The sequence below is a fragment of the Apostichopus japonicus genome, chromosome 22 (genome assembly GCF_037975245.1).
Source record: "Apostichopus japonicus isolate 1M-3 chromosome 22, ASM3797524v1, whole genome shotgun sequence".
Classification (NCBI taxonomy): Eukaryota; Metazoa; Echinodermata; class Holothuroidea; order Aspidochirotida; family Stichopodidae; genus Apostichopus; species Apostichopus japonicus.
Genome location: NC_092582.1, coordinates 21,342,355 through 21,364,791, shown reverse-complemented (window position 1 = coordinate 21,364,791; position 22,437 = coordinate 21,342,355). Strand labels below are relative to the sequence as shown.

General features: G+C 36.3%; 2 protein-coding genes across 3 annotated transcripts in view; one reads left to right on the top strand and one right to left on the bottom strand.

The window, feature by feature from the left end:
* The window catches only part of LOC139963493 (band 4.1-like protein 4), a 35,766-nt gene extending 24,414 nt beyond the window's left edge, over positions 1 to 11,352 (top strand). The window contains exons 11-18 of the mRNA XM_071964311.1: positions 258 to 332; positions 1,580 to 1,735; positions 2,445 to 2,513; positions 2,689 to 2,757; positions 3,708 to 3,824; positions 5,500 to 5,568; positions 6,240 to 6,581; positions 7,827 to 11,352. Coding sequence (XP_071820412.1) covers positions 258 to 332; positions 1,580 to 1,735; positions 2,445 to 2,513; positions 2,689 to 2,757; positions 3,708 to 3,824; positions 5,500 to 5,568; positions 6,240 to 6,581; positions 7,827 to 7,914 — 985 coding nt within the window. The 3' untranslated portion in view covers positions 7,915 to 11,352. The remainder of the gene's footprint in view (positions 1 to 257; positions 333 to 1,579; positions 1,736 to 2,444; positions 2,514 to 2,688; positions 2,758 to 3,707; positions 3,825 to 5,499; positions 5,569 to 6,239; positions 6,582 to 7,826) is intronic.
* Positions 11,353 to 13,777: 2,425 nt separating this feature from the next.
* Positions 13,778 to 22,177, bottom strand: LOC139963494 (RNA-binding protein RO60-like). 2 transcript variants are annotated; one of them, XM_071964312.1, is made up of 6 exons: positions 21,894 to 22,177; positions 18,993 to 19,634; positions 18,278 to 18,498; positions 16,604 to 16,897; positions 14,558 to 14,794; positions 13,778 to 14,252 (listed from the first exon to the last, which is right to left on the bottom strand). In XM_071964312.1, exons 2-6 carry the CDS (start codon positions 19,540 to 19,542, stop codon positions 13,953 to 13,955), a joined length of 1,602 nt encoding a protein of 533 aa, XP_071820413.1. In that variant the 5' UTR covers positions 19,543 to 19,634; positions 21,894 to 22,177; the 3' UTR covers positions 13,778 to 13,952. The 2 variants fall into 2 exon arrangements, with proteins under 2 accessions (XP_071820413.1, XP_071820414.1); XM_071964313.1 differs by having other exon boundaries at positions 18,993 to 19,627.
* Positions 22,178 to 22,437: the final 260 nt, after the last annotated feature.

Genomic DNA, 22,437 nt, shown 5'->3' with positions numbered 1-22,437 from the left:
ATGCAATTAGGGATTTGACAGTACCTACCATCAACAAACTACTGGAAAATTTGTTAAAGTGAAACTTAAAGATATTTTCTCAGGAAAACTGTTTTAGCTGACCACTGTGTCCTGCTATCATCAATAATGTATCTTTGCTAAGCGGTTACCTTAAATTCAGGCATAGACCGTCTTGATGGGGTGCACATGTTAACTCTTTTATTGATATGTTTCTACTTTTGTTCATTTTACAATGACTATTTTCTTCCTTTCTTTAGGTATGGACGTGAAAGCCCTACATCAGCTGTTAGCACTAGATCCTTACCTTGGGCAGATGTGAGCCGTTCTCAAGGGTTGGTTATTGTTCTGATCAGGCAATATGTTTTGCTATTGTTTATCATATTACAGCAATGCTAAATATCACTCCCTAACAACACACATGACAAAACACATGAAACTATCTGCATTACCATCATAAAGTGCTATGGACACCTAGCCAATTTGCCCCATATTCAGAATATTTGCTTTACGTGATATTCTCATTCAAAATCTGTTGAATTTTTTTGAAAGGATCCTTTCTTTACCAAGGTTTACACATTTGAAGCTTTGATAAATCTGGGAAATTCATAAATATGTGCAAACTATGACGTGAAGTGTTGCGCTCTTCAAAATTTCTTATTTTAGGCATTAATAAGTTAACCCCTAATTACAAGCCCACATATATCATTTGAATAATGTGATGTTCCTCTTTTCATCAATGTGCATAATTAGCTAATTAGTCATAAATAAAACTAGAATTAAGAAAAAAATTATCAATCTTTGATGGATTTTGATGGGAGTTGTAGCTATTTTCATGATTTCTAATGTCTATTAGAAGGATTAGAACAAAGTTGTTCACAGGTGTCGATAGACCTTTAATGACATACGAAACTCTGTAGCAAAAAATTTGAAAAGTTGGCAGGTCTGTTCACATTTGATCTACAAATGAAGAAACATGAACAATGCAATTTGACTTTCAAATCCAGAACGTAATTTGAAAGATATCTGTATTTTCATCCAGAGCAGAAAGCTAGATAGTACATTGTTAACTACAATCTTGAAGGTTAAGTTGGGAACCCTCTTCAAGGTTGAACAATGCAGTGGTTAATAAAGCAATACAAAAGATTTCCTTGTCAGTATGCAACTACAACACCAATGTCAAGTTCAATTTTCTGAGAACTTCTGACAACAAGCTGTCGCTATCTCCAGGTAGGAAGTGAATGCAACTTACACAAGAATGTTTAAACCATGTTCCTCTTTTGTAAGCCAAAACAAAATTCGACCTGTGGAGTAAGCTTGTAATGCAACATTATTTAGGAAGTGTGATTTTCAAACAGTATCTCCACTTAAAAGGCCTTTCCTATTTTTTTTGGAGGGTGTACAGTGTTTTAGGTAATTTTGAATTGACCCAATGTAGATATATGTAGCTATGTCAACATGGAAGGACATTTATGCAGTGTTAAATTGTAGTAAGGATTGTGCATTAACCCATTCATCCTCCTGTATCTAACCCTATATCCAGTCAGTATAGCCATCACACAGTTGAATTTCTTCCACGCAGGGGGTTGTATTCTCCATCAGAAGATCTATATGACAGCTACCGGTCAAAAAAACGAAAACCTCAATCGAGGGCATCATCACCAGGGAACAGCAGGAGAAGGTACCATAGTGATAGATCTGGTGATGAAAGTGAAACGGGCTTTGCTAGGAGATACAGGTGAATACTAAAATAAGGTTTGATTGTCAATTCCAGAATGGCACATCCATGGTCTATTAACTGAAATGGATGTACAGTACCATCTACAGATGGAAAACCAATGCATCTTAAGTACATGGCATAGGTTGATGAGGGTCTGTGAACAGGAAAACCAATACATCTAAAGTACATTGCATAGGTTAATTAGGGCCTGTGAACAGGAAAACCAATGCATCTAAAGTACATTGCATAGGTTAATTAGGGCCTGTGAACAGGAAAAACAATGCATCTAAAGTACATTGCATACTGTAGGTTGATCAGGGTCTGTGAACAGGAAAACCAGTGCATCTAAAATACATTGCATAGGTTGATTAGGGCCTGTGAACAGGAAAACCAATGCATCTAAAGTACATTGCATACTGTAGGTTGATCACGGTCTGTGAACAGGAAAACCAGTGCATCTAAAATACATTGCATCGGTTGATTAGGGTCTGTGAACAGGAAAACCAGTGCATCTAGGTATTGGTATAGTAGTGTACATTAATGCATTATATTTAATTATGTAGGTAGTCAGTTCCATTCATGACCAGGTCATCAAAACTACATTCTTGAGATCCCCCAGACTACCGAAGGAAAGTAGTGAAAATTTAGCTAAAAGCTTAACATTTGATAAATTAGGTGATATGAACTATAACACATGGTCCACTGTTCTAAATTTGTTTTTTTACAGGCGCAATGTTTCTTTGACAGAATTAACAGATAATAACAAGGATGTGGTCAGGAGAAGGAGAAGAAAGAAGTAAGTCTTTTTAGTTATCATTCAGTTGCCAAGCAAATATGATTTCTTACAATTTAAGAACGATTATCATTTTGAGTTATGAAAAAGACTGACTAAACATCTTTAAATGAGGTCTGTAGTTCAAATCAGTGATGTCAAACAAGAACTCTTTCAATCTTTGATACTTTATTTTCAGGAGTAGAGGAGGTGATACTAGTGGCAGTGAAGCAGAGACTGATTACAGTAAGAGGAAGAGCCATTCCAGGTAAGGATATTTATTTATTGAAGCACGTCTTTGTGGACAGGACATTAGCTTTTGTCAGCCATAAGTAGTTTAGTTCATGTAAGTAGTTCAAGAAGGATGACCTGTTGACTTGTAAGTGATTTCAAAGATTTGTTAGGAGTCATTTGTTTTCATTAGAACTTGTGTATGTCTGCCAATACAACACATTCAAACTGGGACAACTGTCAATCATAGTGCTAAGTCCAATATGTGTAATCTTTCACAAAAATGTGATAAAATATTTTTGTTGTTTACAAATACATGGCTTTGTGCTCCAAACTACTTATGTACTAACATGGGAGTGGCAGTCATACACAAAGAACTGTGTCCCTGTTTAGGAAACTACCAGACCCAATCAAATGTATCTTTGTGACTAGTAAAATCCTTTTCCTTCAAAAGCAAAGAAGGAAGCAGACAGCAAAACTGCAGTCAGGTTTCAATGATGCTACATGAATATTCTTATATGAATGTGACACACTATAGGATGAAGGGGTATAGCCAGAATAAACAACATACTTCAATCTAAGTGGTCCAGTAAAAAGCGTTGAGATATGACAAACAGCATTCACATTGGCAGCTGAAGACCGAGATGGAAACTCTTCATGTATTCAGCATACTACCACAGACAACAGGCTTCTTCTACTCAATGTGGTACACTTGCAAGTGGTACATTAAGCAGGTGCCAGGCGATTTTCAACCCTGGTCCCCCAAGATTTTGCATCTGGTTTGCCTTAAAAACATCTAAATAGGCGATTGTTCATTTTTGTTAACAGGGCCTGGCCTTTATCCAATATTACTACAATATAAATGTAAATATGTGATGATAAATGTTGTGTTCATCTTGGCTCAGTGGTACTACTGATTTACTTTAATGCTACATTATAGAATGGTGTCTTGTGTGCTGATTACTTAATCAATTTATTTTGTTGCAGGCGAATTGAAGACCTGGAGGCCTCATTGGTGTTACAAGAAAACATAAAGAAAGGTTTAGTAGATACAAGAGGGTTAACTCCCAATCAACTGCAGGACATATCATACATCAATGTCATGTAAGTCAAATGTGTAATTTAAAAACTGGTATGCATAGAGATGACCTTTGCTACACACAAGATTTTTCCTCTACTGCAATGGAGAATCTAATTTTAATGCCCTGAGGAACTGAAATTTCCTGTACAAGAGGATCAGTTAATTCCATGTACTTTTGAACAAGCGAGGTCCACAATTACAAATCATACCTTACTTCTTTCACTTTGTTACTGTTTACACCTCTCAGATTAAAGGGAAAACATTAGGAAAGAAGGAGACAAAGAATCAAAAAATGTAAAGTAAAACTGGAAAAGTTTGTTGGTCAAAACACTAATGCCACACCATTATAAGCCATTTAGACTTGCTGGTAACAGCTTGGTGATAGTAGGCCTATTATTATAAGCCATGTAGATTGTACTGTTATTGCTGGTAACAGCTTGGTGATAGTAGGCCTATTATTATAAGCCATGTAGATTGTACTGTTATTGCTGGTAACAGCTTGGTGATAGTAGGCCTATTATTATAAGACATGTAGATTGTACTGTTATTGCTGGTAACAGTTTGGTGATAGTAGGCCTATTATTATAAGCCATGTAGATTGTACTGTTATTGCTGGTAACAGCTTGGTAATAGTAGGCCTATTATTATAAGCCATGTAGATTGTACTGTTATTGCTGGTAACAGCTTGGTGATAGTAGGCCTATTATGATAAGCCATGTAGATTGTACTGTTATTGCTGGTAACAGCTTGGTGATAGTAGGCCTATTATTATAAGCCATGTAGATTGTACTGTTATTGCTGGTAACAGCTTGGTGATAGTAGGCCTATTATTATAAGCCATGTAGATTGTACTGTTATTGCTGGTAACAGCTTGGTGATAGTAGGCCTATTATTATAAGCCATGTAGATTGTACTGTTATTGCTGGTAACAGCTTGGTAATAGTAGGCCTATTATTATAAGCCCTGTAGACTGTACTTATAATGTTGGTTACAGCTTGTTGACAGTAGGCCTACTATTTTAAGCCCTGTAGACTGTACTCTTAATGCTGGTAACAGCTCCCTGGCGATAGTGATTGGGAGTTTCAAGCACAAAGTACATATAAAAGACAGAAGATTTGACTTCTTTGGGCTTTATTTCAAAGCCCTGGTCCCCACCAGCAAAGCCTTCCGAATGTTGGGTTTTTGAGATATTTCTATTCTCTCAAAGTGACTTAAATGCATATTCGATTTTGATCATGTGGAAGGTATTCCGACTCCAAAAACTGCAGTGTTTTCACACAATTCCCTTGTATTTTACCATTAGCACAGAAATTAATTCCAGAGATTCCAGTAACATTGTAATGTATTTCAAAGCCCCAGTGGGTGGTTCGGAAGGTTTAACATTTTGTTAGCCCAATGTTACCATAATGTAAGAAATTTAAACATTAAGTTTTGTTTCACTTAAGTTGACTGGGGGAGGGGGAGGAATCATGATTGGGGGCAAATGCTCTCACTCATACCCCCACTCCCTCCTCCCTTGTCGCTGCCACTAAACATTAATCATATGTGTTATATATAAAGTATGGCAAGGAATCAATGTATGGCAAGGAATCACTTCTTTTTTCTATTTTTTTTTGTGGCAATTAGTAACTACTTGGTGAGTTGTGATACTGGTGTAGCCTTCTTTCTTACATGATCTTCTCCCTATTCCTTTGTCAGAGTTGAAAATGGTGTGGCCGTCCAAATGAGTCCTAACAAACGGTATCTTCGAAGAAGGAGCAGCTACGAGTAAGTTCATTCTTAATCAGCCACCCTGGGGAAAAGGAATCTGGGGGTTTATTCATAATACATATTAGTTGAATTTTTGGGAATATTTTGTATTACAACCTTAGTATTGAAAAGAAAGGTTAGAAATTGTGGATTTCAAATTTAGGCTTAGATTGAATTGCAACTCCAGAATAGTTGTGTAACACTGTGTGACATAGCAAGACCAAGAAAATCAGTTCACTGCTAAGCACTCTACAATGAATACTGTGATACGACTGTTGCACAATAGCCACCATTTATGTAATGCTACATAGAATACTACTGTAACAAAACACAAGGCAAATGTAGTAGCTGCAACTTTGAAATAGAAGTACTAGTATGCAAACTGGGTCTTTAACACGTTGTAGAGGAAACATTTGCATTTGATAATGGACTCTACCTGATTGATCCATTCTACATTTCTTTCTTGTTTTGGAATAAACTTGATTTGACTGTTGCCTCATGGTTGTCTTTAACTCTCTATCTCTCACCATGTCATTTACATTATCTAACGTTTATTTGATACTTTAAGGTACAATGGGTAAATTTCCTTTGTAAGCAAATGTCTTCATGTTGAGACAATATTCTTTGCAGTAGCAATATTCTCAAAGCAAAGCCTTAGTAGTGATAAGGATGTTCTTCTCTCCTTAAAGGGACAGTGCAACAACATACACTAACCAGTCAGACCTTGTTCAATCCCATATGAAGAGATCACCTGCTAATATGGAACTCTCACATTATCAAGCTGTAGAAGATCAGCCACATCAGAATGGTGAAGTGAAGTTGAGGAATTGGCTTAACGAGGATGTTGAGGACACAGCGACACGCAGATCAAGGAGACACAGTCAGAGTGGACTCTCTGAACAGGGTCTCTTAGCCATGCAGGAACTCCAGCAGGAACTAGTAAAGCTTGGACAGCCAACAGTCAACAGGAAAGAGCCTCCACAAAGACATAAACTAGAGGAGGATCAGGATATTCCAGTCAATGTCCTCAGGTGAGTGCTGCCTCTGCTCATCCTAAAGACAGGCTTATAGGTATCGGAAACAACATAAAGATTGTACTAACATTATCATAAATAATAATCACATTAATCAAAACTGCAAAAGTATCCTATGACTTCATATGGAACAAGGTGTATGCCTCTGTACCTCCTGGCTACACTTTATGTGTTAGGGAGGGCGAGGCATTAAATATATCCTCATGACACAATGATTGTAGTTTCATGTGTGCCCATACTATCAGTAAAGCACAGCACCCAGACTATCTTGTGACTTCATCTGTGTGTAAGATGCATGGTAGGCTGATATCTGCATATATGCCATGTTGTAGACAAATCATCTATTAAGGAGCTGAAAATACTTTGATGACTGTCTATCTGTTTCTCACTACTTGTTGATTAATTTTGGGCATACAACAGGGCAAACAGGGGCATTGCCCATTTGGAATAATTTTTAAAGTATCGCCAGTAGTAGCCAGTCATTCCAAGTAGTTTCTGAGGGCGCCAACTATTTTGGGAGTCTTGGACTTGAGGGGCAAATAGAGCTTCCATGTCTTTACGATCTCCTCTGTAAGCTGTCTCAGACACAATCGTTCCCAGGAATTGTGTCTCTCTCTCTGAAATAAGACACATGTCAATGGTTTTAGCTTGTTATACTATGCTGCTGGATTCGTTGAAGAATATGACAGGTGTTTTTGTCATGTTCACCTAAGGTTTTACTGTAAATACATCACATATCTTGTGGTTGTAATCTGCAATGAGTCTCTTCATCTAACATTGGTAGGCTACAGGAGCATTGGTGAGACCAAAGGGTATTTTGGTGATATGGGTAGTAAGTATTATTAGGGATCTAAATAATGCTTAGTCATTAACTCACCCAACTCACCCAAATTACAATTAAGACAGCCTCTTGACTATTCACAGCAAAAGTCCAAGAAGTAAAAGGGGTCCCGCATGAAATGTTTACATGATGTAAACAATATGAGTGATGAAAACAAATAATGAAGGTCGTGACTTTTCAGTAAAGAATAGATCGGTAGAAAGTGTAAGTTCCAAGGAAAGGCGCGTCTTTCCAATAGGATACGTGTTACAAGAGGATTCTTAATAAACCACTTTATCTTGTCTAAGTTTGATGTGTTTGTAATCTTAGTCTTTTTTATTGTGTGTGTCTATTATATATTTATTGTCATGTCAAGGAAAATGGTGCATATAATGAAGTTATTTTTGTTTAAAAATTCACAGCAATAAAAGAATGAGCCTTACAACTCAGGAAATTCTCAGAGTCAGCAAGTCCTTTGGGGATCATCGTGATATGTTGACAGAGCTATGATGCGCAGCTGTGGATTTTTAATTTGTCTACCACAACAGTGTGAAATAAAACACAAATTAAAACTTTTGTGCCCCATAATACAACCATTGCATAAAATGAACTAACACAATGTCAGCAAGAGACACCTGGCACAAATTACACGGATAATGATATGCTGCGGTGTGAGAAGGTGCAAGACCACGGATGGCAGCTGAGGTAACTTGACAGCATCATCAGTACTTGAAGCATCACACCAGAAGCATCACACCAGGCAACACTTCTCTGCTACATACCAGCAGGTACAGTACCTGTCAAATGTTAGGTTGCTCATGAAGTGTACTTAAATATGAATATTGTCATATATCTGTAAACAAATCGACATAGGCCTCTGTGCAAGAAATATACGACTTGATTTAATAGTAATTGTAGAATGAGGTTTGGGTGTCTGAATAATACATTAATTGGTTATAATGAAACTAGTTAAATCTGCATCTATTTATTCGGCCATTAATGCATCTGCTAAGGTTGATCTCGAAGAAGATTAATTGTAAATGATTAGTGTAACAGGTAAAGGGTAACAAAAATCTGACTTCTGAAGTTGTGTGAGTGTTTAGTATTTCTCTTTCTACAAATATCCTTTCTAGAGCATAATCATCATGAAGCTGTGTGCTCTGCCATATGTTAAGAACTAGTTGTTTCCATATCACATTATCAAATCCCAGCTCATATTTGTTATTCACCTTTTAATATAAATATGAATGGACTCTATTTGTAACTCCATTACTCTATTAGTATGACTTTTCTAATGAATTATTTCAGTTAAAAATCAAATAAAACCTCATTTTAGGCCATTAAATACAGAATGGTATAATTATATTATCTACATTTCTTTAAATAGTACAAGGGCAGGTATTAACTTGCTTTTAGTTTGAGCATAACAAGTAATGGTTAAGCTGTTTTATAGAAACCATTGCCAGGGTGAAAATGTCACCAGGAACCAGATTGTCTTGACCTATTCACACTCACTGCTGTGTTGTGTTGTTGAGAGGTGTTTTCAGTGCATTTGGCTTTTCTGATTTGCAAATTGAGAAGTGGGATTTGTTCTTTCACTGGTGGTTTCAGAATAACTGTTCACCAAGACTGCACAGCAATGGTGACTGCATCTTTGCCAGTATTTGAGAAAATGATTATATGCTGAGGAGCACTCTTGTTCATCAGCAGGGATGTTATGTGGTGGTCTCAGGAGCTGGAATAGGTGGAGACATTACACACCTGCCTCTGAATGCTCATTAAATGAAGGCGGCTTCATATAAGTTGGTGTTCAGCCACCATCTCAACATTGATAAGAGTCCAAGTTAGTTGTAAGCTACTAACCGTTGGGTTTAAATATGTCCGTAAGATACTGGTGTAAGTTTAGTAGTAATGCTTGGCTAGAATGTTACACATGAGGTCCAGGAAGGTCAACACTTTACTTATGGTGTAAAGTTTTTTAAAACAAGCAGATAGCTTCTAATAAGTTGTATTGGGTGTTCTTTCTCTCCTTTCAAACACAGTTGCTTGTAGGGTAGCCATTGTGAAAAAAGGTGTAGTGCATTGATTTTTAAGTGAGAATTGCTCTGAAATTTTTTAATTCTCCAATCAAAACCAGTTTGTGTGGCCTGCCTCTCAATCTGATCAGCCATTCATCAATAATATGTTTCAGTGGCATTTATAAGCAGAGGGCTTTTATACTTTGATTGTAATTGTTGCCAAATAATTTTGTTTTGCTTAAAGTTTTCTATTTAGTACATTAAGAAGTTTAACATTGCTAGAAGTCTTTCAGTCTTATCAGGTACGACAGATTTTATTTCTTGTTTGCGGTTACACGGTAGATCACCCACTAACTTTCATTATCTCATTTAACCAATCATAGTCACAATTAGTAACATTTTGGATGACTTTTATTTCAAATAGTTTTATATCATGCCAAAGCATTCATAGCTGCCCTTGTTGTAAGAGAACCAGAAAGCAGCTTTACTTGGACAATCATAATCATATCTATCGCTGCATGTAAATATCCATGACTTGAGAGGGAAAAAAATCATATTGCAACAATTTATACCTAATTTAACATTGAAATAACATATTGATTATAGAAACCACCAGAGAGGTAGGAAATCTTTTGTCAGAGAATTATAATTATAATGATATCATATAGACAAGAGATTAAAAGTAATGTTATATCTAGAGAAGGACCTTGAGCTAATCTTAGACTTTTGTGCATAGATGCTACTTAGAAGGTTCAACCACACATGCAAAATTTTATATCTGGTTATGTAGTGAGTGGCATCTTTTATATACTGATATCTGGAGGTTCTTTGCCTGAGATATTATGATTACATACAAAGTACAAGATGGATCCAACTTTGCCTCCTTTCAAAATGTGCAGCGTTTGAACTCAATAAGATGTTCATTAGTTGGTTTATAAGATCCTCTTTTGTTAATGGTCGTAGGTCATGTCACATGAAGATTGGAAAATGTCAAAAACTCAGTTCAACAACTTGTACAAGTTACGTACTGATCTTGGGATGTTGACCAGTCTTCATTACAGGGATGAATACAGCAAATACATTGTACTGCTCACTCAGAATTAATCATTGGTGGTTCAAACTCATGTTTGATGATATGTAGGTCCACATTTGTCCTTGCTGATCATTTTAGCAGAGTAACTGTTAAACTTACATAATTGTTGAGGCTGAGTGTAACAGAATGTTCTTAGAATGACAAATCACTGAGCTATAGGCATTCTGATTCACATTTTACATGTTTGGTAGGAAGTAGTGCATATTAATTAGTATTAATACCTCATAATCATTTCTTGTGCTTTTATACCCCTGTTTCACAGTTTCATACCTATTTGCCTTACATTTGTAAGATTAACAAAACAACCCTTTGTTTTGTTAATTTTGTTTTTATAACTATTGATTTATTTGACTTTTAGTCAATATGGAGAAGGAATTTGCTTTTCAATCGAGTGAAGTCTGATCTGGTTCAATCGCTGCAAACTGTTAGTACTTTAAATTGGAATAAACTACATGTAGGGTTTACATATCAATTTTTTCAGGAGGCAGGGCCAATCTTGACATATTTCCCTGAAACTTGATTTCACAAATGTTTGCATATAAGCTTGCCATACATATATGCACAATAAATCTATGTAATTTCTGGACATTAACATGTGTTGCATGTCTCTCTTGTTTGTACATTAGCTGGACTTAAAAATTACACACCTTGGTTCATTTTATAATATATTTGTATTATTGTTGTTATTGTGGTGAAGCTGTAATTTGTAAATGAGCTGGACTTGAAATTACACACCTTGGTTCATTTTATAATATATTTGTATTAAATTTTTGTTGTGGTGAAGCTGTAATTTGTAAATGAGATGGACTTAAAATATATACTTTGGGTCATTTATAATACAGTGTTTTTAACCTTTTCTTTGTGGTGAAGCTGAATTTTATAAAGTTATAGACAACTTAAAACAAAATAAACATTTTGACGATTACACTTGAAGCAAAAGACAGGATGGCTGAAACCCTCAAGCCAAAGTGGACTACAGAAATTGACCTTTTATGACATTTGACCTCTACCAATTTCAATTGCATTAACATATTCACCAAGAAAGAATTATGTACAAAGTATCAAGTCCTAAGCTGAACTTTCAAAGTTCCTGTGTTGTCCAGAAATGATCTTTTTAACCTTCACAGGAATATAGTTTTTGTACTCACTAAGGTGGATCTACATCTGAAGTGCAAAGTTCATTCTAGCTGCCCCCTAGATGTTAATTGTTTAGTTTTCAAATTTTCAGACTTTGACCTGTGTTGACCTCAATTCTGTGGTCAAAACCACAGAAAAGGTTTCCATTTTTGTACTAAAGGTGTACATACCATGTATGAACTTCAACAAAGATTTAGTCTTTGAGATACCATATTTTGACATCTGTTGACCTCAAATGACCTTTTACATGCACCAATTTCAATAAGGTTCTTGTACTCACCAACTACAGCCAAGCTTTTAAGTTACCATGTTTACAAGGTTGCCAGATTTTGCTTTGACATCACCAATTTCAATGATCTCCTTATACTCAACAATGGGGACATACAAACCAAGTATGAAGTTAATCTATAGTTGACTACTTCAGTTATATTAACAAGCCAAGGGGGTCACATAGATTCATTTTGCCTCTGGCAAGGAATAATGAAACAACAGTTTGACCACTACACATATAGCAACATGATCAATATGGCCAAAATGACCTTTGATCCCCACAGAAATGTATGGTTTCTTCTACTTTATAAGGTGCATCCACGTACAAAAAACCCATGAAGTTCACCCACCGTAGGGTTTGAGTAATCTTGCAGGTTCTACCAGGTTTACAGACTTCGCCAAGGAATCAATAACACATAATCACAGATCAAACTGTGCCAAACTGATTTGAATGAACTATGTATTGATTGAACGTTTTGAGTGTATGAACATCAAATGTCAGTAAACTTCAGGACTTTTGTACTGGACACTTGGTGAGGCAGAGTGAAGACCTCATAGTGATGACCTCATAGTGGTCATATACCAAATTTGTGGATGAGACCTGCAACTCCATGGATTTCTTACTTGTATATTTCTGTTGTTTATCATTTTGCAATTCACTAAAAGCTATGTAACGATCTTGTTCATCATTGTAAAAATAAAGAAATGTGTTTGAGTTCTCATTATTTTTCTGGTTACACCTCAGATACAACATACATACTATTTCATTTGTGTGTGTTTTCAGGTACACTGACATCCTAGGTTGGACATCCAGGTTGGAGTAATGAGGAGATTGCAGCAGTTCGCAAAGTAATTTCCCCAGGCAAATTAGACTGATAAAAGTGCCACTTTTTACATAAGTTTGAAGTTCAACCATGTGTCCTTTGTCATTTACATTACCACCCTGGAAACTTTACATCTGGTATTGTACATGTTTTTGGGGCAAGTCTCATAGGCACTTCACTCTGTGCCCACCCACATTTAAAGTCAAAGTATAAATTAATTACAAATTTGCATTTCATTTCATTATTTCAATTAAAAATAAATAAATAAAAATACATGACATTTCATATGTATCTAGATCTACAGATTATAGTGTGTAAAATAAATGGCAAATCCAAAGAATCTAAACTGATAAATTATTTTAATTTTAGCATGACAGAAATTCTGCAACTACTATGATGTCACTTAAACATATGATAAAAAAATTACACAAGAATTTAATTCATAATTTCCTGTGCTAGGAAATAGCCAACTCCTCAATCAAAACAGCAGGTAAATGAAACCACACAAGCAAAGGAATTCAGCATGGGAAGAAAGAAACAGCCTCTGTATTTAGAAACTTACTAACAAACCAAGAATGAGTAGATTAAATATAGATGTCCTTGTTTGAGATATCAACCAAATCTTCAACATTTTCCAATTAGCACACAATTGTGTTGATTTTTGAAAAAATCATTTGAAATAATTATGAAATAATCATTTAAAGTTTGTTAGTGCAAAGCTTATTGCAGGAAGCACACATGCTGACATAGAAATGAAGTAAGCTACCTCTATAGCAATAATACATAAGAAAACAACATGTTTTGTCATCCTATTCTAAAGGAGTGTCACAAGACTAATAATAATTTAACATAAATTATCCACTTCATCATTGTAAATACTTATCCAATAAATACCAAGTATACTTATGTGTAAATTATCGTCAGATTGTTTTTAACAAGTTTATTGAATAGCTAAACAAAGAAAGTAACTTTCCTTTCCTCTGGAAGGAAATAACAAAATAGAAGGACATGTACACCTCTAACACAAAATAAACTTATAGTATCTTTGTTAAGTTAAAAAAGGGCAAGCAAATAGTTATATAAATAAAACATGTCAAATTTTAAGGAAGCAAGTGATGTGCAGACTCAAAGTTTGTCTGAAATCCTTAGCTTTTAAATGCAATATTTTTGAGTTATCCATCATTCACCCAAATTCTGCTAATATTGCTATAATTCTCCGGTAGCAAATTTACGTAATATTTCTGGTCCATTGGTGTTAAAACCAGCTATATCTAGCATGCCACTATCACCAGGATCTGCCACTTCAAAACCATTAGATGCCAAAGCTATCACCACAAGTTTGGCGTCCAAATTCATTCCCTTACGGTATTCTCTCAAAGCTTGTGATGGAGAAGTTTCCTCAAAACTTGTTTCGCAGTCAGTGAAAATCATAAAAATGTCGGCTGAAACTTTGTTTTCCAGAGCCCACTTCAAGGGATATGACACATTGGTGTTGCCCATTGGTAGCTGCAACAAAAGAAGGACACAAGCTAAATATCTAAATCATGCCTCATCTCAAGGTGCCATTTAGGGGGCTGCTGGTGATACATAAACGTATGCACTTAGTAAGAACACTTGAAGCAAATAAATTAATAACCAGAACACCAAATTATACTGTAGCTGAAATGCATTGCAGAATGGATTTTTATCGCTTCCTCGTGTGCACAAGAATACAGGATACTAATTGCAACATCCTCAGAATTGAATGTTTCGTAATATGAGTGAGTTTTGACATCTATAGACAAATTTATCAACATTAAAAGTTTACAAACCTCTCCTATTTTAGCTCTCGTCTCCTCCAAAGTCATTTCTGAGGTAACATCAATGTTTTCCAAATTTTTGGAGAAGGCCATTATCCTGAATTCCTTCTCTGTTCTGACAACTTGCATGGTTAATAGTGCAACTGCTTCCATAGCAGTAACTCCTGGTGACCCATTGACACCACTCAACTTCATGGACGAACTCACATCGATTGCAAGCAGTAACTTCTTAGCAGTTGGCTGGATAAACTGAAAACCAACATAAAAACTTAAAAGGATACCTCAGGGATAATTGATAAAATTTGTATTCAGTTGCTATATATCCCGTTCATAACATTGAAAGGTCGATATTATTTTACTAAAAGTGAACCTGAAGCAAATAGCTGGAATGTCATAAAGGTACATTGACAACATTTATTTTTTTTGGTTCTCCAAAACTTGCGTCAAATTTTAACCATCTCAATGCATCTCACTGGTACATTGTTACCTTCACAAACCATTATAGGTAAACTAGGACAAAAACAATAAAGTGAAGTGCTAAGCAAACATTCAATTAGCAGTGTGTACTGTGTAACTATGTTATCACAACTGTTTGCTGCAAGTACAATTTGTTTCAAATACCAACAACTGGTATGTAAAGTGAGAATAAAGTGCACATTCAACCAGGGTGAATAGAATATGTTCCTCTGTTGTCAGTCAAAATATATTTACCTGAGGACTATCCGCAAAATGATGAACAAATACTGTAATGGGGGATTATGTACCCTGCATACACTAAAAATTTGACACACCTGATGCTTGCAAGATAGGCATCACAAACATACAGAGAGACAAACACTCATCACCTTGGTTGCCAAGGCTACCATTGTCATCAAAAGCGATAAAAAGCTGATTAGGCAGCATTTTAGTGGTGATGTGTGACTAGCATGGCAGTATGACAAAGAAATTATTGGACGATCAAGTTAAACAGAAATGCAGAATGCATTGAAGAATTTGATTATGTAATAACTGCATCTTTGTAGGACTACTTACAAAATGCCATTGAAATGAATTGACCACTGAACTCCACATGAAACAATAAGGTTTTGGTATTCATTTATGAGAAACAGAGTGTAACACACAATTCCCTACTGTCTGAGATGACACATTTGCAAGGTTTCCAGACATTGACCGCAGCTCACCTCATATGATCTTTCACATATACTGTAAACAGTGGGGTACATCTATTCATAGCCACATACTAAATATGTGACTTTTGAGAAAGTAAGTGAATATCCAGTGTGCAACTTGTTACTACTAAATCTTCTTTGACAGTTTGCCTTCGATGTTGGAACATACAGGGTACATTATAGGTATTAAAATTGTATGCAACATAAACTGAAAGAACTCCTAATATGATGGGATGCAACCCAAATTATTTTCCTCATAAACTACTATTTAAATTGTTGAATAACATTTTTTGATCACTGAACACTGGAGGATATACCTTATAAGGCAATATTCTGTGAAACTACTTAAATGTTAATAATTGAAAAACAGATTATTACAATCCTACCAAATGCTCACTTGACCTCATATGACCCATTACCTACACAAGAAAACAATGGGTTGAATCTACTCAATATTTGAAACTACTTATGTTAATAATTGAAAAACAGATTATTACAATCCTACCAAATGCTCACTTGACCTCATATGACCCATTACCTACACAAGAAAACAATGGGTTGAATCTACTCAATATTTGGTATGCACATACACAGTATGAAGTTCATCCAGGCTTTTCTTTTGGAATTTCCTTGTTTTCAAGGCTTTCAGACTGATCTGTACTGACATCAAATGAACTTTGACCACCACAATGAACAATATGGTTATTGTACACACTGAGGTGGCCGAAACACATTCACTTTAACACAACCCTAGTATCATATTGAACTACACCTGTTCAATACTTCCATGGACAGAAAGTGTGAATTGCGCATCATTAAAATGTATCACAATAGGACACAGTTACTCACTGAGAGTATTGTGTGAACAATGTGCAATGAATACACTTACCTTAAATGACATAAGAAGAGCCTTGTCAAGGGTCTCCACGATAGTTTTGTTTGGACTCCATTTAAATTTGACTTTGTCCCCTCTGTTTGACTTTTTTGCCCGATAGCTTTTCATTGCTTGTAGTAAGTCATAGGGATGTAACTGAGCTGCACGCAGTTCTTCATCACTGTTAAGTCGATCACAAAGTGTGGATGTCTCTCCGTCATCTGAGGCAAAGAGACCCTGGTGAGTTAATCTGCCAAGGCTGAGTATGATGTCCTTCAGAGGCAAATGCTGCACCAGCATACTCCACACCTGCAAAACAGAAATATTGATAACTTAAAACGGGACTATGTAATCGATATCTTGAGTCCTATCTAGATCTAGTAAAAGTAACACAATTGTAATAATATATTATTTCTTCTCAGGCATTATGGGCTGCAAGCTACCTGATAATATCACCAATGATATAGAAATATAGGGTAGGTTGGTTTATGTAAGAACATGAATTCCCAGATAAGTCAGTTCCACCTGAAAAATACACTGTGGCCTACATTCAACTTTGACATATAGTCCAAAACTTACTGGTTTGGATATTTACGAGTGACGAACTTACCTGTCTCCTCACAACCTTAGCACCCTCGTTCTGCTGTGCCTAGAATGTCCTGGTAACCTTTTTAACACTGTGCGCCCTCTATGTTTTCTTGGTGACTTATACATTTAAGTCAAAACAGGTATTGTAAAGAACAATTGCATAGTGCAAGATATACTGAGGAAATTGAAAGAAGCTCAGGTGAGCTTATGAGCATCAGCTCCTTCCTTACATAAGAAGGAGAACCAAGAAAAAAAGACAATATCAGACGAGAAAAACAGGAAGAGGAAAGAAAAGAAAACAGCCTGCAAATTCTGTGAAAACTATTGAAAAAGAAGGCTTGACATTAACTGATGCTTCATTCTTTATCATCTCATGGACATGGTTTCCTAACCTTTAGGATTTACCCGATTAATCATAATAATATAAATCAGCAGTTATTTTTACGACGCAAAAGCGTGGGATTATGAAGTACAAATCACACAATTTAACATTTTAACTCAAATTTGAAATCTTTTCAAGTTAGAAAGCCATTTAAGATGGGAAAACCATAGATTGCACTTGGATGAAAAACCCACCTTATTATGACCTGGCCAAGGTATCAAACCCAGAACCTCCCGATTGCTAATTGCCTCATCGCTTCAAATGCCACCGCATTTATCCACTCGGCCACAGCACCGGTATAATAGTGAGCACTAGTCATGACCAAGTTATTAATTTTAAGGTAAAGTGACTATGTTTTTGAAGTTTTGCCGAATAAAGTCAATATGGTAACTCAACTCAACTCAAGTTAGGTAATTTACTGGTTATAACTCTGGTGATTACTTCTGAAATAAATGCACACAAAACCAAGCACCTGCTCTAAGCTGGTATCAATTAAGGTATTTACAAAAATTAAGCTACTTTCACACCATAATGAAATATTCCTTGTTGAGTTAAAGTTATTGATAAAAAGATTAGGGAACACACCATCGGTACTATCTGGATGTATAGCCAAGCCAGGAAAAGACAGGAACAAGCATAATAATGACAAACATGAATCATTCAAGGTACAGTACAGATTTTCAATCGATTCGAATATCTTTACCTCCCATGGGACATACCTCTTTTGACTTGTGCCACCTGGAGTTGACATGTTCTAGCAGTAGTTTGTGTTCACCCACAAGTGCAGCCACTCTCTGTTCATCTTCAGACTTTCCCACTTCTTCCACAGCCTCCAAGAACGCTTTGACTTCTTTAATTTCATCATTCAGTTCATCTTCAGAGTATGCGGACTTTGCCTCAGCTATCCCTTTTACTAAATACTTCAATACTACTGCAGTTCCTTTTGGGAAATTAGAAGCAAAAACACTTAGAAAAGACTTCCTTAGCCATTGAACAGGGGAGGCAAATAGAGCAATTGAATACAAGTTCAAAACATTTCACATGATAGATGGGGTGTGGATTTTTGGAATTGTGGATAATTTGTTGGTGTGGAAATGCCATTTCTATTGTGAGGATATATTATTCTCTCAGACAAAACTGTTCACTTTTGCTTTCAAAATCAGACACTATCTTTTCACAGAGTGCAAATGCTTGCAAAAGATCACTTTGATTGAGTGTTTTCTTCTGTGATGAAGCACTAGAGCACTAAGTGGCTCTGAAAATTACCTTAAGTGTATAAAGCTTACATTTTATTGATGTCAAACAGAAAGAATGCCCTAATTAACAAACTGTTGGTATTTAATACAGTACATTACAACATGTAGGATGACACCTACGAGGCTGCAACGAAATAGAAGGGTTTATTGAGCTTAACATTTGACATGATTCACTCACCATTCTTCTTGGGTTTGACATGAGCCAATCGAAGAACATCTCTGTGATCCCACCTCTTCTTCATAATCCGTCTCTGCTGGGTGGTCAGACGAGCCAGATGTACTGGATCTTTGTTATTGAACCAATTAGTGACAGCTCTTCTCAATCCACGCCCCCAGCCAGTTCCATGTGAAGGATCATAACTATCAACTAAGGCAACAAAATGGAGTAAATCCTGAGAGTTTTTAATGATATTGTCAAATTGTGAGTACGATGCTTGTCGTAAAGCCGTACTTGGATGTCTAGCACATTGCACATACACGGACAGTGCCAAATCTCTCTTTAATATTAAGTGGTTTAGTCCTGTTTCTGACAGAACTGCAATCAGTTCCTCTCCCCTGTCTGTGAGTAAAAGCTTCTCCAGACTGTCAGTTCTTGAAGCTGAAGGTTGTCGCTGAGTATCTCCGTAGAAAGTACCTGATTCACATCCTAAGTAAAAGAATCTTCTCATCCGGTCAATATCTGTCATTGGCCACCTATAGTCAACAACATCAGTGCAGTGAGTTGCCATTTTCTAATGTTTCCTTCTTCCAATGCTAAATATCAGAGGATCGGCCTTCCTGTGGCCTTTTAGCCAGATGTTCAGCAGGACATCCCTGTAAACTATAAACACAATGATTTGGTTACAAAGATCTGTATCTTACATTTAAAACTTATAAACTATGGTTCATAATAAATTGTCTGATAAGCTGAGAACTTTGTAAAGTGACTATCATCCACTTCGTATTTGTTATTTCCTTCTTCTTCCACAAAATACAGGAATTTCATTGTTCTCCATAGGAACCACCATTTATTCAGTACCCCATTAGAAAGAAAGTTATCCCGAATATTAATCCTACTATATAACTTCTGGAGTTTAAGACAATGACCTCTGGTACAACTGCTATTGGCAAACATGAAAAAGTCAGTGAAGGATATATTGTCAAAACCATACACAATCTTGAAAACCTGAATCAAGTAACCACGTAACCTCCTAAGCTCCAGTGTGGTGAGATTCAACAGTTGTAACCGCCTATAATAAGGAACGCTCTTAAGGAACTAATCATCCTAGTAGCCCTCCTCTGGACCTTTTCAAGTACTTCCTTACCCTTAGAAAAATATGGGTTTCAAGCCTGCACAGCATACTCTAGATGAGGCCTAACCAACTGCTTATAAAGCGTAACAACTGTGTCCTCTTTCAGGAAACTGAAGTTCCTCTTGATCATACCTAAACCCTATTACCTCTTTTAGCAGCTTCAAGATAATGTTTAAAAGGTTGCAGAGATGAGTCAATGTAGATACCTAGGTCTCTTTCAACAAAGACCTCCTGCAACTCCTCACCATTAAGAGTGAAAGTATACTTTTGGTTACTACTATGCACCATGCATTTATCAGTATTACAATGCATTTGCCATCCCTGAGAAAGAAGTGAATCCAAATCCATTGAAATTTCTCAGAATCGCTTTTGGAAGAGACCTCAGAATACAGTTTGGTGTCATTAATAAACTTCTTGGCTGTACACAAATATCTCCATCAATGTAATTTATATAGGCAACAAACAACATGGGACTCAAAACAGACCCTTGTGGAACCCCACTAGTATCATCCTGACTAGAAGACGTGCAGCCTTTAACTATCACTTGTTTCCTACTTAACAAGCCAATTCTTATTCTTAATCCAAGACAGTAAATTGCCATTGACACCAATACTCTCTAGCCTAAGTAAAAGATGCTGGCGGGTAACCTTATCAAAGGCCTTCTGGAAATCCAGAATTCTCCCAAGGTGTGGACCACATTAGATGGTTTGTGCTGTCATCATGTTAGATGTGTTCAAAAGCTTTATTTCTTTATTATAATCTTCTTGTTGATTTATAGTTGTTACATGATACCTTTGGAATGTTTGCTTGGATGCTAATATTCTCTTTTGCATTAGTCAAGATGACTACGTTTTGAGACTTTGGCCTCTTCCTATCCAAAGTGAGTCTCCACTGTGCCAATATAGTTACCTTGGGCCTAGACTATAGTTTATTGTGTGTAATTATGCACTTTACAAAGTTCTTTAAATATGTTCATAAATTTCTCTAATCATTACCTTTAAGCCATTCTGACTTTTGCAATGTGTGAACAACATGCACATCTATATTTATTAATTTTCACAAATTATTGATGAACTGTAGAATTATATCCTTGGCAATAATGGTGCTGTCTCGTTTCTTTTTATGGTGCAATCTAAATATATAAGAATAATTGAGGATATTTGCTTTAATCTTTACAATGAAAAGAAACAATCAGTAGTGGTTGAGCTGATAAAAGTTGGCTAACATATTTTTTTTTACTGAATTGTGACTATTTGTATCACATTGAGAGACTTGCTACACAACTGTGTGGTGAAGTCATGAAATTTCAAAGTGTGTCATACAGTACCCTGAGTGACAGTAGGCTACAGATCTAGGTTACTTATAACACTATACATACGTTTGAGGTACTTAGTATGATGCTAGATTGGCCTAGACCTAAACTGAAACAGGATAAGATGAAGAGCTATTTAGATCTACATTGCTGCTTTCTTAGATATATCAACAATTTCAATTTATGATCAATATGCACATCATTTTTTCCCTCTTTATTGCCTAACATGCCAAAAGTTCACAGATCAAAGTAACACTCCTGCATAGTGGAAATTGTCCTACATTGCTTACACCTAGCTAGGGTCCAGATTATGGAAAACTCTTGCATACCAAACATACTATTAGTATTACTAGTAGTAGTAGTAGTACTCTAGTCTCTACAGTAGACACACAGCCTAATAGTATTCGGGTGAGTGTTGGGTGCACAACTACCACGGCCTCATACATATCCATATTTGGAGCGTTAGCTCACTTACTTTCGTAGAATTTCAAGGTATACCCAGTAATAAATCGAAATGCGAAATATGAAATTCCGATTGTTTTGTAAATTTTCTGCAACGGACAACGAAATGGATGATGCAGCAGACTACGAACATGGACGAATATTTCGATGTTCCTCGCTCGCCGGCGACTAGCCTGTATCATGTATAAAAAGGTAAATATTGTAGTACTACGGTGTATGCTACTGTAGACAAGTCATTTATCATTTGTGTTATGGCTTCCAGCTAGCTTCACACACTGATCTACGCTAATCTTAGTGTAGATCAGTGGCTTCACACACGTAGCTAGCACCGCTGTGAAGTTAGTTACTTATTCCGCGTTCCTCGTTTCTCGTTTGACATTCGCGAACTGCCAATTCGGTTTTTTATTCGACAATGCTATCGACGCAGGGGCGGACTGGGTCTTAAAACCGGCCCGGGCATTTTTCACCAAGACCGGCCCATTATTCATTGATATGTTATTGCATAGTGATCGCCGTCCTGTGGGAGGGGTCTAAGGGGGAGGGGGTGTCCCTCTCCC

Bases quoted from the DNA above. Each gene is read 5' to 3' on its own strand.
- LOC139963494 (XM_071964312.1), bottom strand. From the start codon at position 19,542: ATGGCAACTCACTGCACTGATGTTGTTGACTATAGGTGGCCAATGACA. The intron at 18,499-18,992 runs GTGAGTGAATCA...ATTTCCCAAAAG, and splicing joins TGTCAAACCCAAGAAGAATG to GAACTGCAGTAGTATTGAAG. The intron at 16,898-18,277 runs GTATGTCCCATG...TCTGTTTTGCAG, and splicing joins GGTGGCACAAGTCAAAAGAG to GTGTGGAGTATGCTGGTGCA.